The sequence below is a fragment of the Arvicola amphibius genome, chromosome 5 (genome assembly GCF_903992535.2).
Source record: "Arvicola amphibius chromosome 5, mArvAmp1.2, whole genome shotgun sequence".
Lineage (NCBI taxonomy): Eukaryota > Metazoa > Chordata > Mammalia > Rodentia > Cricetidae > Arvicola > Arvicola amphibius.
This window is the reverse complement of record NC_052051.1, coordinates 125,765,717-125,779,091: the sequence shown is the minus strand read 5'-3', so window position 1 is coordinate 125,779,091 and position 13,375 is coordinate 125,765,717. Positions and strand designations below refer to the sequence as shown.

At 34.4% G+C, this 13,375-nt stretch overlaps 1 protein-coding gene across 4 annotated transcripts in view; it reads right to left on the bottom strand.

The window, feature by feature from the left end:
* Positions 1-13,375, bottom strand: part of Dmxl1 (Dmx like 1) — a 144,227-nt gene that overhangs the window by 48,824 nt on the left and 82,028 nt on the right. For all 4 annotated transcript variants that reach the window (XM_038331848.1, XM_038331845.2, XM_038331847.2 and 1 more), the window contains 2 exons: positions 10,995-11,122; positions 10,250-10,480 (listed from right to left, as the gene is read on the bottom strand). In XM_038331848.1, the coding sequence (XP_038187776.1) occupies positions 10,250-10,480; positions 10,995-11,122 (359 nt within the window). The remainder of the gene's footprint in view (positions 1-10,249; positions 10,481-10,994; positions 11,123-13,375) is intronic.

Sequence of the window (13,375 nt, the reverse complement as noted above, 5' to 3'; positions counted from 1 at the left end):
CTAGTTGTTAGAATTACATGAAAGAGAAAACTCAGTCTTTATTTTAGTTTCTAAAAACTTTAAAATTAGACGGTATTCTCTCAGGATTTACCCTATAAAACTAAAAATGGTAAGTATACGAAAAGGAAAAATTATATGGGAGCTTGATTTAAAAGATTTTATGGTACCCGTGATCAAAGCCAGGGCCTTGCACATGCCATGCAATTATTGCATCATTGAGCTACATATCTGCAGGCTATAAAAATATTTAATAAAAACTAAGTTATAAGACACATTATCAAATGTAAACAAACAGGAGTCTTATAGACATAAGCATGACCTAATAGGCAAACAATTTATATTAAACAAAACAATATTTGTCTATAATGGTTCCAAATGAGATTTACTTACCTTAGAAAGTTATGTAAGTATTTGTGTCTTAATTACAATTTTGATTTATCATTTGGAACTATTCAACTTTAAAATACGACATGCACATGCAATATATCAAGCAACAATAAGTGTATAAATTATGGGATTTTGGAAAAGATGAATGACACATGCATATTCTAAGATAGTATATAATAGTGGTTCCACTGTTATTTCACCTATTAAATGATTAAATTTGTAAATTGAAATCTGTATAAACTTTTACTTTTATTAATATCTGATAATCAACAATCAAATTTCCAATATATACATTGTACATATTAACACACATTCTAAAATTAAATGGAGCAGAAACTGCATGTAGACCTTATAAGGTATCTAAGAGAAATGAAGAGGATAAAATGTAGCTAATACAAAAACAAAGGCATGCTTTTATCCACTGACTGACTGATGAAAACAGATGCAGAAACCCATCTCTAAGCTTTGGGACAAGCTCGGGATATCCTGATAAAGAGAGAGAGGATTGTAAAAGGGGGGGGGGGCTCAGTTGTGTAGCTTGGTCTACAAACAATGGGAACAGGAGCTGTCCTTGACACTTTGGCTGGCTCTTGGAAATTATTCTTCATACTGGGTTGTCTTGCTTAGCCTTAATGTAAGGCGAGTAGCTCAGTCCTACCTTACCTTGATATGCCATGCTTTGTTGATACCCAAAAATAGAGGACTGGATGGGGGAAGGGCAGAGGGGAACAGGAGAAGGGAAGGGAAACTGCAGTTGAGGTGTAAAACAAATGAATAAATTTAATTTATAAGAAAAGAAAACACAAAGATATGCTTGGGGTGAAAAGCCTGATAGAACCAAAAAAATGTCCTAAATTTTAAAAACTTAATTCTTTTTTGACTAATAGGTTTTCATGTCAAAATAGATTTCATAGACAAATATCCCTTCCTTTCCTGAACATCCTGATCTGACTCTAAGCAATTCTGTATTACAGATATTTAGAAATGTTATGTCATTCCCAAAAGATATGAAAGAGAAATGTGTGTGAGGTTACACTAAGGCATGGGAATTTGAAACTAGAGGAATAAGAAATGAAGCACTGCTTTCTATAAGTTTTCTTGTATTACTAGATTTGTTACCATGAAGATATTACTGTGATAAAAACACAACAAACCAAAGCGCAGAAGTGAAAAAGGGAAAGATAATATGTATGAGTGGGACTGAATATGCTCCAAGTACATTACATACATGCATGAAAATGGCCACAGGTAACCTGTACAATAAGAAAAATAACACACCCCCGGATCTACCTGTCCTCCCGCCTCCCCTTCCCCGCTGCTAGGATAACAGGCATCTATCAATATGCCTGGCTTTTTTATGTAGATTCTAAAGACTGAACTCAGTCCTCATACTTCCACAGCAAGCACATTACTGAGTTACCTCTCCATCCCGAGCTTACCATTTTAAAGCAGATATAACAAAACTAGTATTTTGTAGCCAGATTTAAACACTACTTACTTTTTTTTTTTTTTTTTTTTTTTTTTTCGAGACAGGGTTTCCCTGTAGTTTCTAGAGCCTGTCCTGTAGACCAGGCTGGCCTCGAACTCAGAGATCCACCTGCCTCTGCCTCCCGAGTGCTGGGATTAAAGGCGTGCGCCACCACCGCCTGGCTAAACACTACTTAGTTAAGATCTTAACACAACTATTTCATTTCCTCCTTTTCTACTGAAAGCCAACTTATATTTGGGGTTCCTACAGAGAATGCCAGGAGTACATAAAATTCATAATACTTTAAAAATAATACTTTAAAAGTAAGTCCCGAATGCAGGGGGAAAGGGTAAATTGTTTACTGATGACAAAGTTAATGTTGAAGGAAATACAGATATGAAAAAGATATAGGACATTTTAAGTTTAATAAAAAATTAATCCCAAATTCATTTCTGGTTTTAGCAAGACAATTCAGGCTAAGTACTTAGTTTCTTATAGGGTACTTTAGATACAAACCTACCTGAAATCTACAAATAAACTTCAAAGAATCCAAAAAGGGAAATAATAACGAAGCAATGAATTAAATGAAGTTTTCTTCTTAAATGAATAATATTAATACTTTTCAAAAACTGACACGATACTATTCAGTTATAACAACACTTGATTCTCAGGGTCCTTCTAAAATTATTAAGTCAAATACTACTTTGTAACTGTTCTGTAGTATTCATAAAAATAAATTTATAAGCTGGACATGGTAACAAACAGCTTTAGTTTCATATCTTTGGAGGTAGAGGCAGGCAGATCTCTGAAGTTAAGGCTAGCATCATCTACAAAGTGAGTTCCAGACCACCCAGGACTATATAGTGAGATGCTGTCTTACAAAATAAATAAATTTGTAAATATTTGAATTGGAAGTAGCAATTTTTTCTCGAAATCCTATACCAAAGCAGATTCCTAGATAGCTGATGTGAAAATGATTCACTGGAAGATAGCAAGAAACTACCAAAGCTGTTATTGGTAAGAGAAGGGGAGAAAAGAAAGGGAAAAGCTGGAGAGAAGAAAAAGCAGAAACAAAGGCTGAAAATAAGGAGGGGGTGGGGAAAGAGAGAAAAAGAGAGGAGAGGGAACATGGCTGAGGAGAAAGAAGACAGTCTCTACTGTAAGCACATGAGCAAACAGGTCTAATGCTGGTGACTCGTTCTGTAAACAGGGTTTTATAATCAAAAGACCTATGGTCACTGTACTGGAATACTAACTCTAAATTATAACAAAAGCCACATGCTGGAAATATATTCAACCCATTTTGCTGTAGACTTGAAATGGTCAAAAAGAGGAGGAGTGTTTCAGGAAAAAAAAGTCTACAGAAAGAAAATGTGCTTAGTTTTAACTATCTTATTAAATATCATTACCCACTGATGGTATCTGGATTAGGCAGATGACACACTACTTTTTCCTATTGCTTTTAGCTTTGTATATCAAATTACAGTGAAATTAAAGGACTAATTATCTGTACAAAAATACATTTACATTTCTTTCAAGCTCTCCTGGAAAGCTTTTATTTCACAAAAATAAGTGCCATTTAAACACAAATAGAAACTTGAAGCCGGGCGGTGGTGGCGCACGCCTTTAATCCCAGCACTTGGGAGGCAGAGGCAGACGGATCTCTGTGAGTTCGAGGCCAGCCTGGTCTACAAGAGCTAGTTCCAGGACAGGTTCTAAAAAAGCTGCAGAGAAACCCTGTCTCGAAAAACCGAAAAAAAGAAAAAAAAAAAAAAAAGGGAAACTTGATATGACATGGCTCTCACTAAAAACCTAAGACTAACAAACATGAATTAATTTCCTTCTAAAACGAGCTGTTTTCATAGCTTGTCTTCTTTTAGAAGTTCTTAAGCAATGATGAGTGTTTCCCATGCTACCTGTGTTTAGTCACTACCATTCAAACCTTATGCCCTTGCATCTTCTGGTAAAAAATGTTACTCTGCTAAAGAATGATTGTAATAGTATGTAATAGTCATGAAGAAAACACTGAGCTTTCATACAAGTTCTATATATACAAATGATTTGGATTTTCTGATCTATATTTAGTATATATAATAAAAATCCAGGGATAATTTTAAATGTCTTCAAAATATCTATCATTAGCAGTTTCAGAGAAAGATGATATGACATGCTTACCAAAAGTAAAATACTCATTTTATATTTCATTCTACAATTAGGAGATAAAATTTTCTGTTAATTTATTAAGAGAAGACAAAATTCACAAATTTTTTTCTCACAAGATGCAAAATTCTAAAAATTATTTCTAAAAATGATAATTCAAGAAGCAAAAGTATGGATTTCTAACTGTTTGCAAAAATAAGAGTAATTGTTAAAAATTGCTCTTGCTGGTTTTCAACTTTAACAATTATCATAAAATAAAAATACCACAAGTATACATAATTACTACAATTTAATTATAAATATCAAAATTTTCATGTGATACAGAATTTACAAAGAGAAATTTCATTAACATTTAAGTTAGTAAGTTATTTAAATTATTAACTTTTTGGTTAAGAATCCTGGATTGTCCTTACTAGCCAAGTAACCACAGGGGCTACATAAGAAAGCTAGCTGAGCACCAGCCAGGGAGCATCCCAGAAGCACAGTTCCTCCATGGCTTCTGTCTCCAGGTTCCTGCCTTGAACTTCTCTGAATACCCAAGTTTCTTTTGGTCAGAGTGTTTTAGCACAGCAACAAAAATCAAAGTGTAACAGTCAGTAAAATAATTAGAACAAAGTATACGAGCATACAAGAAAATAAAAACCTATAATTTAGTTCACGAGACCATTATTTCAAAACACTTGAGATGAGAATTTCTATCAGAATAAGAAACACAAATACCAAACTTCAAATGCCTTTTCTAGCATGAAATTTGAAAACACTTTTTAGAGAACATGTATTTAGACATCCCAAAACAAGTATTTCATTTTCAATATACAGTATTTGAATACTGATTTGTTAGGAAAACAATATTCTACACTTCTCCATCTTCATTTGGCTGAATTCAAAAACTTAAAATATATACAATTTAATGCTGACTCAATTCGCATTGACTTTCTGAAATTATTTATCCTAGGGATGGTTAAAGCCATCAACTTGACAGCATCTGGAATCACACAGGAGACTAGGCCTCTGGGCATGCCTGAGGGGTTACCAAATTGCCGACTGAGGTGCTATTATAGGTAGTGTCACTTCCTGGTTGGGGTCCTGGATTACTTAAATAGAGAGGAAGTTGAGAAGCAGCAGGCATTCACTGTTCTTCAACTCCTAAATGCAGAAATGACGTGACCAGCAGCGTCAAGCTCTTTCTGACTTGACTTTACAAAATGACGACTCTTAAGTTCAACTGGGAGCTAAAATAAATATTTCCTTAAGTAGCTTTTGCCTGGGTATTTTATTGTAGCAACAGGAAAAGAAATGAAGATAATCCCCTTGGTCAACAATGTACACTGAATATTACTTAATACAACCAAACTCTTGGGACACTGTGAGTGTTATTTTGCAGCCATCTAAACACATAGCACTGCTTATCTACACCTAAAATTCCTTAAAAAATACAATAATGTGTCTAAAAACCAAGATTTTCTAGTTTCCTGTCACACTAACTGCTGTCATTCTGGTGTTTTTACCTTGACTGGGCTTTGGTTCTGAGTTTTCTCCTGTTCACAAGACTGGCTGCTTCTGACTGCCAGTACTCTGTTATCCACTGCTTCCCTTTCCCCCTTCAGTCTCTCACTCCTCTCCCTTCACTTCTTTCCTCCATGTTCCCTTTCAAACTAGATTAGTTTGGGACCAAGAGCCTTTCTCTTCATCAACTAATAAATCATGTAATTTACAGTTCCTGTAAGTGACATCATTCATAGCTCCTCTAAGCGTGCTTGGTATCCAAAATAGTTTAAGTTCTCAAAGACAGGTGAGTATAAGTTGGATGTTTACATCCAACCTTACCACAAAATAACTGTGTTTTAAATATTTAAATATTGGCTGGCCTGTACCCAATCCAAATGGATAAACATACAGATAATTTTTGGTTATTTGCTTATTTTTTATTATCTGAAAAAATGGTTAGGATCATCATTTATTAAGATCTTTACAACTTATATAATGATATTTTTGCCTACAAGCAATAAACATAAGTGTTTAAATAAGAATCAACCTGATATTCGAGTAAGGCTCTTCATAAACATGTAGAACTGGGGCTCATAATTTAATTCACTGGTAGAAGCTTGCCTAACATAAACATGGTTCTGGGCTCAATTTTCATTATCAAAGAAAAAGAAACAGCTGAAGCTAAGATCAGGCTAATATATTTTTCATCTTAAACCATATGATAACATTGCTTACCAAAATTTATCCCTTAAATAAATTTATAAATTTAATTTATAAAATAAGTTTAAATTTCACTTAAATATTTAAGCCTTAATACTTTAAAATATTAAAAATAAATCCAAAATTAATTTACCAATTATCAATTTAATCATTAACTCCATGATCTATGAATCTAATTATGTTAAGGTTTGAAAATTTTTTCTAGAACTCAGATATATGAAAAATATAGTCAAGGTAAATTTCATAGTTTTTTAATTGATGGAAAATATATCATGGGAAGTAACTTTAAAAACCATTCTCAAAACTAAAATGTATAATATTTTGATAAACAGATAAATTTTATATGTAAAGTAAATTTGAACTTATCTGCAACTATAAGGAAAAAGAAAAAAATGTTTTAATTCAGAGCAAAAGGATTAGTGAGACAGTATAGTGGGCTTTAGTACCAGATAAGATGGTATGAAATCTGTGGGCAGCCACATCAGCACTGAACCCTTTAGTAGAGAAGCCCAAACCATCTTAGCTTCTGAACTTCTTCAAAGAAAGGGTCATCTTGAATTTTGCATGCAAATGGATGGAAATAGAAAACACTATTCTGAGTGAGGTAAACCAGACCCAAAAAGATGAACATGGGATGTACTCACTCATAATTGGTTTCTAGCCATAAATAAAGGACATTGGGCCTATAATTCGTGATCCTAGAGAAGCTAAAAAAGAAGGTGAACCCAAAGAAAAACATATAGTTATCCTCCTGGATATTGGAATTAGACAAGAAACCATTGGGAACTTGGGGATGAGGTGAGATAGGGGCAAGGGGAGATGGGGAGAGAAAAGTGTGAAGGGGAGGATGGGAAGTGCTTGGGGTAATGGGATGGTTGGGATACAGGAAGGGTGGATATGGGAGCAGGGAAGTATATATCTTAATTTAAGGGAGCCATTTTAGGGTTGGCAAGAGACTTGACTCTAGAGGGGTTCCCAGGTGAACAGGGAGATGCCCCCAGCTAGATACTTGGGCAGCTGAGGAGAGAGAGCTGGAAAAGGCCAGATCCTATAGCCATACTGATGAATATCTTGCATATCACCATAGAACCTTCACCTGGCAATGGATGGAGATAGAGACAGGGCCCCCACATTGGAGCACCGGACTGAGTTCCCAAGGTCCAAATGAGGAGCAGAAGGAGGGAGCTCATGAGCAAGGAAGTCAGGACTGTGAGGGGTGCACCCACCCACAGGGATGGTGGGGCTGATCTAATCGGAGCTCACCAAGGCCAGCTGGACTGGGACTGAAAAAGCATGGGAATAAAACCGGACTCCCTGAACATGGCGGACAATGAAGGCTGCTGAGAAGCCAAGGACAATGGCACTGGATTTTGATCCTACTACATATACTGGCTTTGGGGGGGCCTAGCCTGTTTGGATGCTCACCTTCCTAGACCTGGATGGAGCGGGGAGGAACTTGGACTTCCCACAGGGCAGGGAACCCTTACTGCTCTTTGGACAGGAGATGGAGGGGGAGTAGGGGGGAGGGGGAGGTAAATGGGAGGCGGGGAGGTGGAAATTTTTAATAAAATAAAAAAAAAAGAAAAAAATTTAGATGGGCAAATGCTAAGAAAGCTTCCCTGGAATAAAAAATAATTTTAGAAAAATAAAAAAAAGGGTCACAGAAGGAAAAAGGACAATTATTACTCTGATGCCATCTGTCATTTCACAAAACCTTTTAAGACATGAAATGGTAACTTCAGTTCTTAAAAGCAGAAGCTATAAAGTGAAAAAAAAAAAACCTTTGTATCTCAAAGGCTGTCAAAATATGACTTTTTTTTTTTTTAAGCTCTGGCTGTCCTGGAACTCACTATAACAGACCAGACAGACCTTGAACTCAGAGATTTCCCTGTCTCTGTCTCTGGGATTGAAAGATACATACCATCATATCTGGTTTAGGACCTATTTTTATATCCAACATTTTACTGAAACACAGTCATATTTATTAATTTTTGTCTACTCCTGCTTTAGTGCTACAAGACTGATACACCAAAAGGTCTCTGTACCCAAAAATGTTGAAGTCGGCTCAAAATTATGAACTCAGATTGTTTTAAGTCACATCCCACCCCCACCCCCCAGGTGTTGAAGAGCAGAAAGAGCATGGATTAAAATGTAAGAGTGACAGATGAACGAACAGTTCCAATGTGAGGATAAACAGAAGCTAATCTTCCAAGACTTTTATTGTACAATTCTATGTGATCACAGCTTAGTGAAAAGTGTGTCAATATTGCTAATAAGGACTTTTAAGTATTGTAACAAGATAAATTTTTTCTTCTATTACAGAAGATCATTTAAAAAATCTAAAAATATTTACTTATGAGGGTATGTATAGGCTTTAACAATAATGCTTTTAAAACTTTTAAAAGTATTTATTTTATGTATATGAGTGTTTCACTTGCATGCATGTCTGTGCATCAAATATGTGCCTGGTGCCTATTAAGATCAGAAGAGAATGTTGGTTCCCTGGAACTGGAGCTACAAAGTTGTGAAATGCCACAAGGGTGCTGGTATTCAAATCTGGGTATTCCACAAAAACAAGCGTTCTTAACCACTAAACTATCTCTCCAGCCCTACAAGGATTTTTTTAAAGAAAATTATGAATCCAAATCTAATTTTATTTTCTTGTCAAGTCATTTGCCAACTATCTGACCTTCCAAATAATAAATATTTAACACTACAAATATATACAGGTATGGGACTTAGTACTTAAAGGCAATAGGGAGGAAGTGGATTCAGAGATAATCTTTCTGGGCTTCACTTATAAATGTGATTTCTTTTAAAAGGGTTTCTATAAAAAGGATTTAAAATTGTTTTCCAATTTCTATTTGAAGATTCAAATTTACATATATTTTAATAATTTTTAAAAATTTAATGTTAGTATAGTAACAGGTTTCCCAGTATTATAAATTAAGTCCATAATCTACTCCAGATAATCCACAAAACTGGAAAACCAATACTATCATGTTAATAAACCACAAAAAAGGTTTGGAAAACATCATGAAAGTTATTTTCAAGTTGAAAAAGTAGGTTGTTTTAATTTTATTTAAATAGAATACATGTAGTTATAACATCAGAAATGAAAGGATACAATTACTTAAAATATTTACTTTTCATGATATTAAAAACACTTAGAAATCCAAAAACTAATAGCCAGTCATAATATGCAAATCATAAAGCAGCCTCATGGGAAATGTTTTGGTCATTTCAAGCCATATAGTGATTTCCTGGGATTGGTACTAGCAGTCTTTTTCTTTTGGTTTTGTACACTTAAAAATGTTAAAATTTAAGGGATAGAAAATATCCACAACTAAGTATTTGAAACTAGAATGGAATAGCAGAAAGAACTTTATAAAATGCTAATCATTGTTTTAAATCAAAAATATGGCTTGAGTAAAAGAAATTGTCAATTTTTCTTAAATGCCCAAACAAACTATCCCACTCTATGCAAACCTGCAAAAACAACACAAAGCAAGCTAAATTGTAACAACCTATTTCTAAAGCTAAGATCTTGCCTTCAAGAGTGGGAGGGCTATGAGAACTGATGGCTGAAAGAGCTTTGGAAAAGCCCACACATTCCATGGAGAATACCACTACCTGGTGGGGGCTAGGCATAGCAAAGTGCCTTCCTGCCAAAGAAAGAAGAGAAAAATCTGTATTTGGAATAGAACAAATTCAAAGTGACAGAGTATTTCAAAAGAAATGAACATTTTAATAATAAGAAACAAATTCAAGTACATTAAATAGTCTAATCATCAATGCAGGAGTATGTTAAAGATTGAAAACTGGAACAGAAGCTTTAATATTTCATTTTTTTACCATTATTATTTGCTGATTGTCTTGTATAACAAGAGCTTTCTGACACAAAATTAAAACATAATTACATTTAACAAAGCTATTCAGATGAATAAAGTTTCAGCTTTAAAATAATGAGAGAAGAGATAAGAAAGGAAAAAGGGGAGGAAGAAGAGAGAGACAGGAAAAACTTACCAGATAAGGCTTTTGAGTGTGTCTGCACTCCTCCACCAAATACTGCAGACCACATATTTTCATTTAGGGGGTGGGCTACAATCCGAAACAGTTCATTACTAGAATGTGTTGCCAGCCCATGAATGAACAGACTAAGATAAACTGCTGTGAGAATTTCACAAAGCAAGACTGTAAGTCCTGATTGAGCTTCTTCTCCAGAAGAATTCAAAAGTTGTATTAGGCAATTTATTCCTAGGATCAAAAAAAAAAAAAAATCCTGCCATTAACAACAACAACAACAACAAACTTTTAAAATTAAACACTTTACTTTTTGAGTTTTTGAAAAAATTTACTCAATCAGCATTTAATAATCCCCCCCTGGATTCATAACCAGTAGGTTATTATGATTTAAGAACAATTGCTGAAATATTTGTGCAACTTAAACTGAAAATTAAAACTTATGTCAAATCTCATAATTAAAATGTTAATAACATAAATATTTTGATAAAATATTTCAAATTATTTAAAAAACAATTTAACAAAATGAGCTACTTTAATATAGTGATCAAAGAAATACTTGTTTATTAATGTCTTGTGTAACAAGAGCTTTCTGTGACTAAATGAATTTGCATTGAATTTGTAATGGTGTCAAATCTAGCAATATTTAACAATGATAATCAACTGGTAAAACTAAGCCAATCTGCTTTATCACTTAACAGTTCCAATAAGACTAAAAAAATAACTCATATATGTAAATTACTTATACCTGGCCATTGAGCTGGTGATGTGTTGGGAGTTACTGAGTCATCTAAACTTCCTGTTCTCAAAGAATGTCGATGGGCAAGCAGTACTGTCTGATACACCATTCCAGTAAACTGATTTGTTTGAAATGAACTAAGAAAGGAAACAATATTTAAACCTAAGATAAATTCCATGTAATTCCATCCAACTTCGAAGGTACCTTAACGGAAATTTTTGTTTAAGAATTTTATTGCTTTCATGTCTAAGTTATAGGTTTTACGGCACTATACTGCTATTAATACACTATCCTCTAAAGTTGTAAACACACATATTCTAAACTAAAACAAATGTGACAATTGTCTAGCATATTTTATTAAGTGAAAGATGAAAAATACATTTTTAAAAAACACATTATTTTGGGCAGCAAGAAGCAAGCTTGTATGTATGACTTTAAAACAAAGCTATTTCATTGAAAATGAGGTGAGTCTAGGCTCAATTTCATAGCTAATGGCTAGTCAACCCTCTATCTAGCACTGAACTAGGTACTAAGCATATAGTAGAAACATTTTCTATCCCCACAAAAGTTTTGCTATGATGGGGGAATCGGACATAAATAATTTTATCATACTGCTATTGATAAAATTATGTACATCACACTATGAAGGCAAAGAGGATAAGCATTACTATATATTTAAGAACTTACAGTAATTTAATAAGAGATTAAGTAAATAATAGTTTAGCACAAACTATTTTAACATTATGATACCTAGCAGCAAAAAGAACTTATAAAAATCCTAGAAAGTAGTACTTCAGATGTTTCTATACTACATATTCAGTAAACAAATATAGTATTTACACTTAGACAGAGCCTTAAAGATGTTATACTTAGTGAATCTCACTAATCATAACATTTTCGTAATTGTAGATAGATTCCTGGGCCTTATTTTCCAAATTTAAGATAGCAGAGTAATAAAAAAAATTCCCTTAACCTGTAGAAATATTTATGATAAAATAAATGCATGTTGATGAAAACAAACCAATATGCAATTATATAAATAAACTCAGGATCAAAGAAATAAAATTGAAGCTACCCTGGGAATATATAACCAGAGTGGTAAGTGGGGTTGTCATGGACAATTCACAGAGATAAGATGAAATGACAACCAAAAACCAATACTGATGAGAGTTAGTAGCATTCAAGAGATAACAAACTCACCAAACATCTCTACCCACAGAAGCAAACTTACTAAAGCATTTAAAAGGAATGTTATGCATCGAGAAGTTTTCTGAAGTCAAAACAAAGATAAAGTATAAAAATGGAAGACATAATTAAAAGAGATTGAGAGGGACATTACATACATAGTGGAATGGGAATCTCTTGATATTCCCACTACCCATGGATATACCGTAACATCTATCAGTGGATTTGTTCCCTCTAAAAGAAAGTCAGAAACCAGTTGAGAATTCCCAGGCACTAGATAATTGAGAAAATATTTGTACCAAATAGGTAGGAAAAGCTATGACACAATCAGGGTCACTTCACTAAAAAAATTGAGTAGGTAGGTATCTTCTTGTGAAGACAGGGAATTGGGTAGACCTCACATTTTTTGAGAACTTTATTCATTAGTATTGGTTTTTTTTTTTTTTTTTTTTTTTTTTGGTTTTTCGAGACAGGGTTTCCCTGTAGTTTCTAGAGCCTGTCCTGGAACTAGCTCTTGTAGACCAGGCTGGCCTCGAACTCAGAGATCCGCCTGCCTCTGCCTCCCGAGTGCTGGGATTAAAGGCGTGCGCCACCACCGCCCGGCTCATTAGTATTGTTTAAATAGTATATATTCCTCTTCTTACTCAACTTTTTCCCTCCTGTTCTTGGTCAAATTCATGACTTATTATTGCTATACGTAGCCTCCCCTCACCCCCGTGTGTGTGTGTTTGTGTGTGTGTATGCCTACATACATACAACTCACTGAGTCCATTTAGAAATATATTCACATGGTTAAGGCTGGTAAGTTGGAACTGGATAGCCCACCAAGAGGTGTGTACCTGGCGAAAACTCATTCTCCCTGTCTTAGCAGCGATGGACTACTTTTTAACTCTTAGAGATGGGGTATAAGAAATTTCCCCTCTTTATGCTGTTTAGGCAACCATACTGCTGAGATTTCATGTCTTTTCTTTCCTTTTCATGTCATAAAAGGCATTATCCTGTAGCAAAAATCATGGTTCTCTTCTCTTAAAAATCTTACTGCCTCTTCTTGCATGACTTTCCTGAGCCTTATTACAGGGTTTGGGTTATGATATATGTATCAACTGGAATTAGGCACCCCATGCTCAATTGTTATAAAACCTTGAATGATCAACTAAAGGAACAGAAAGAATTAGACGTAAAAGGCTACTCTAGTCTGAACAGGT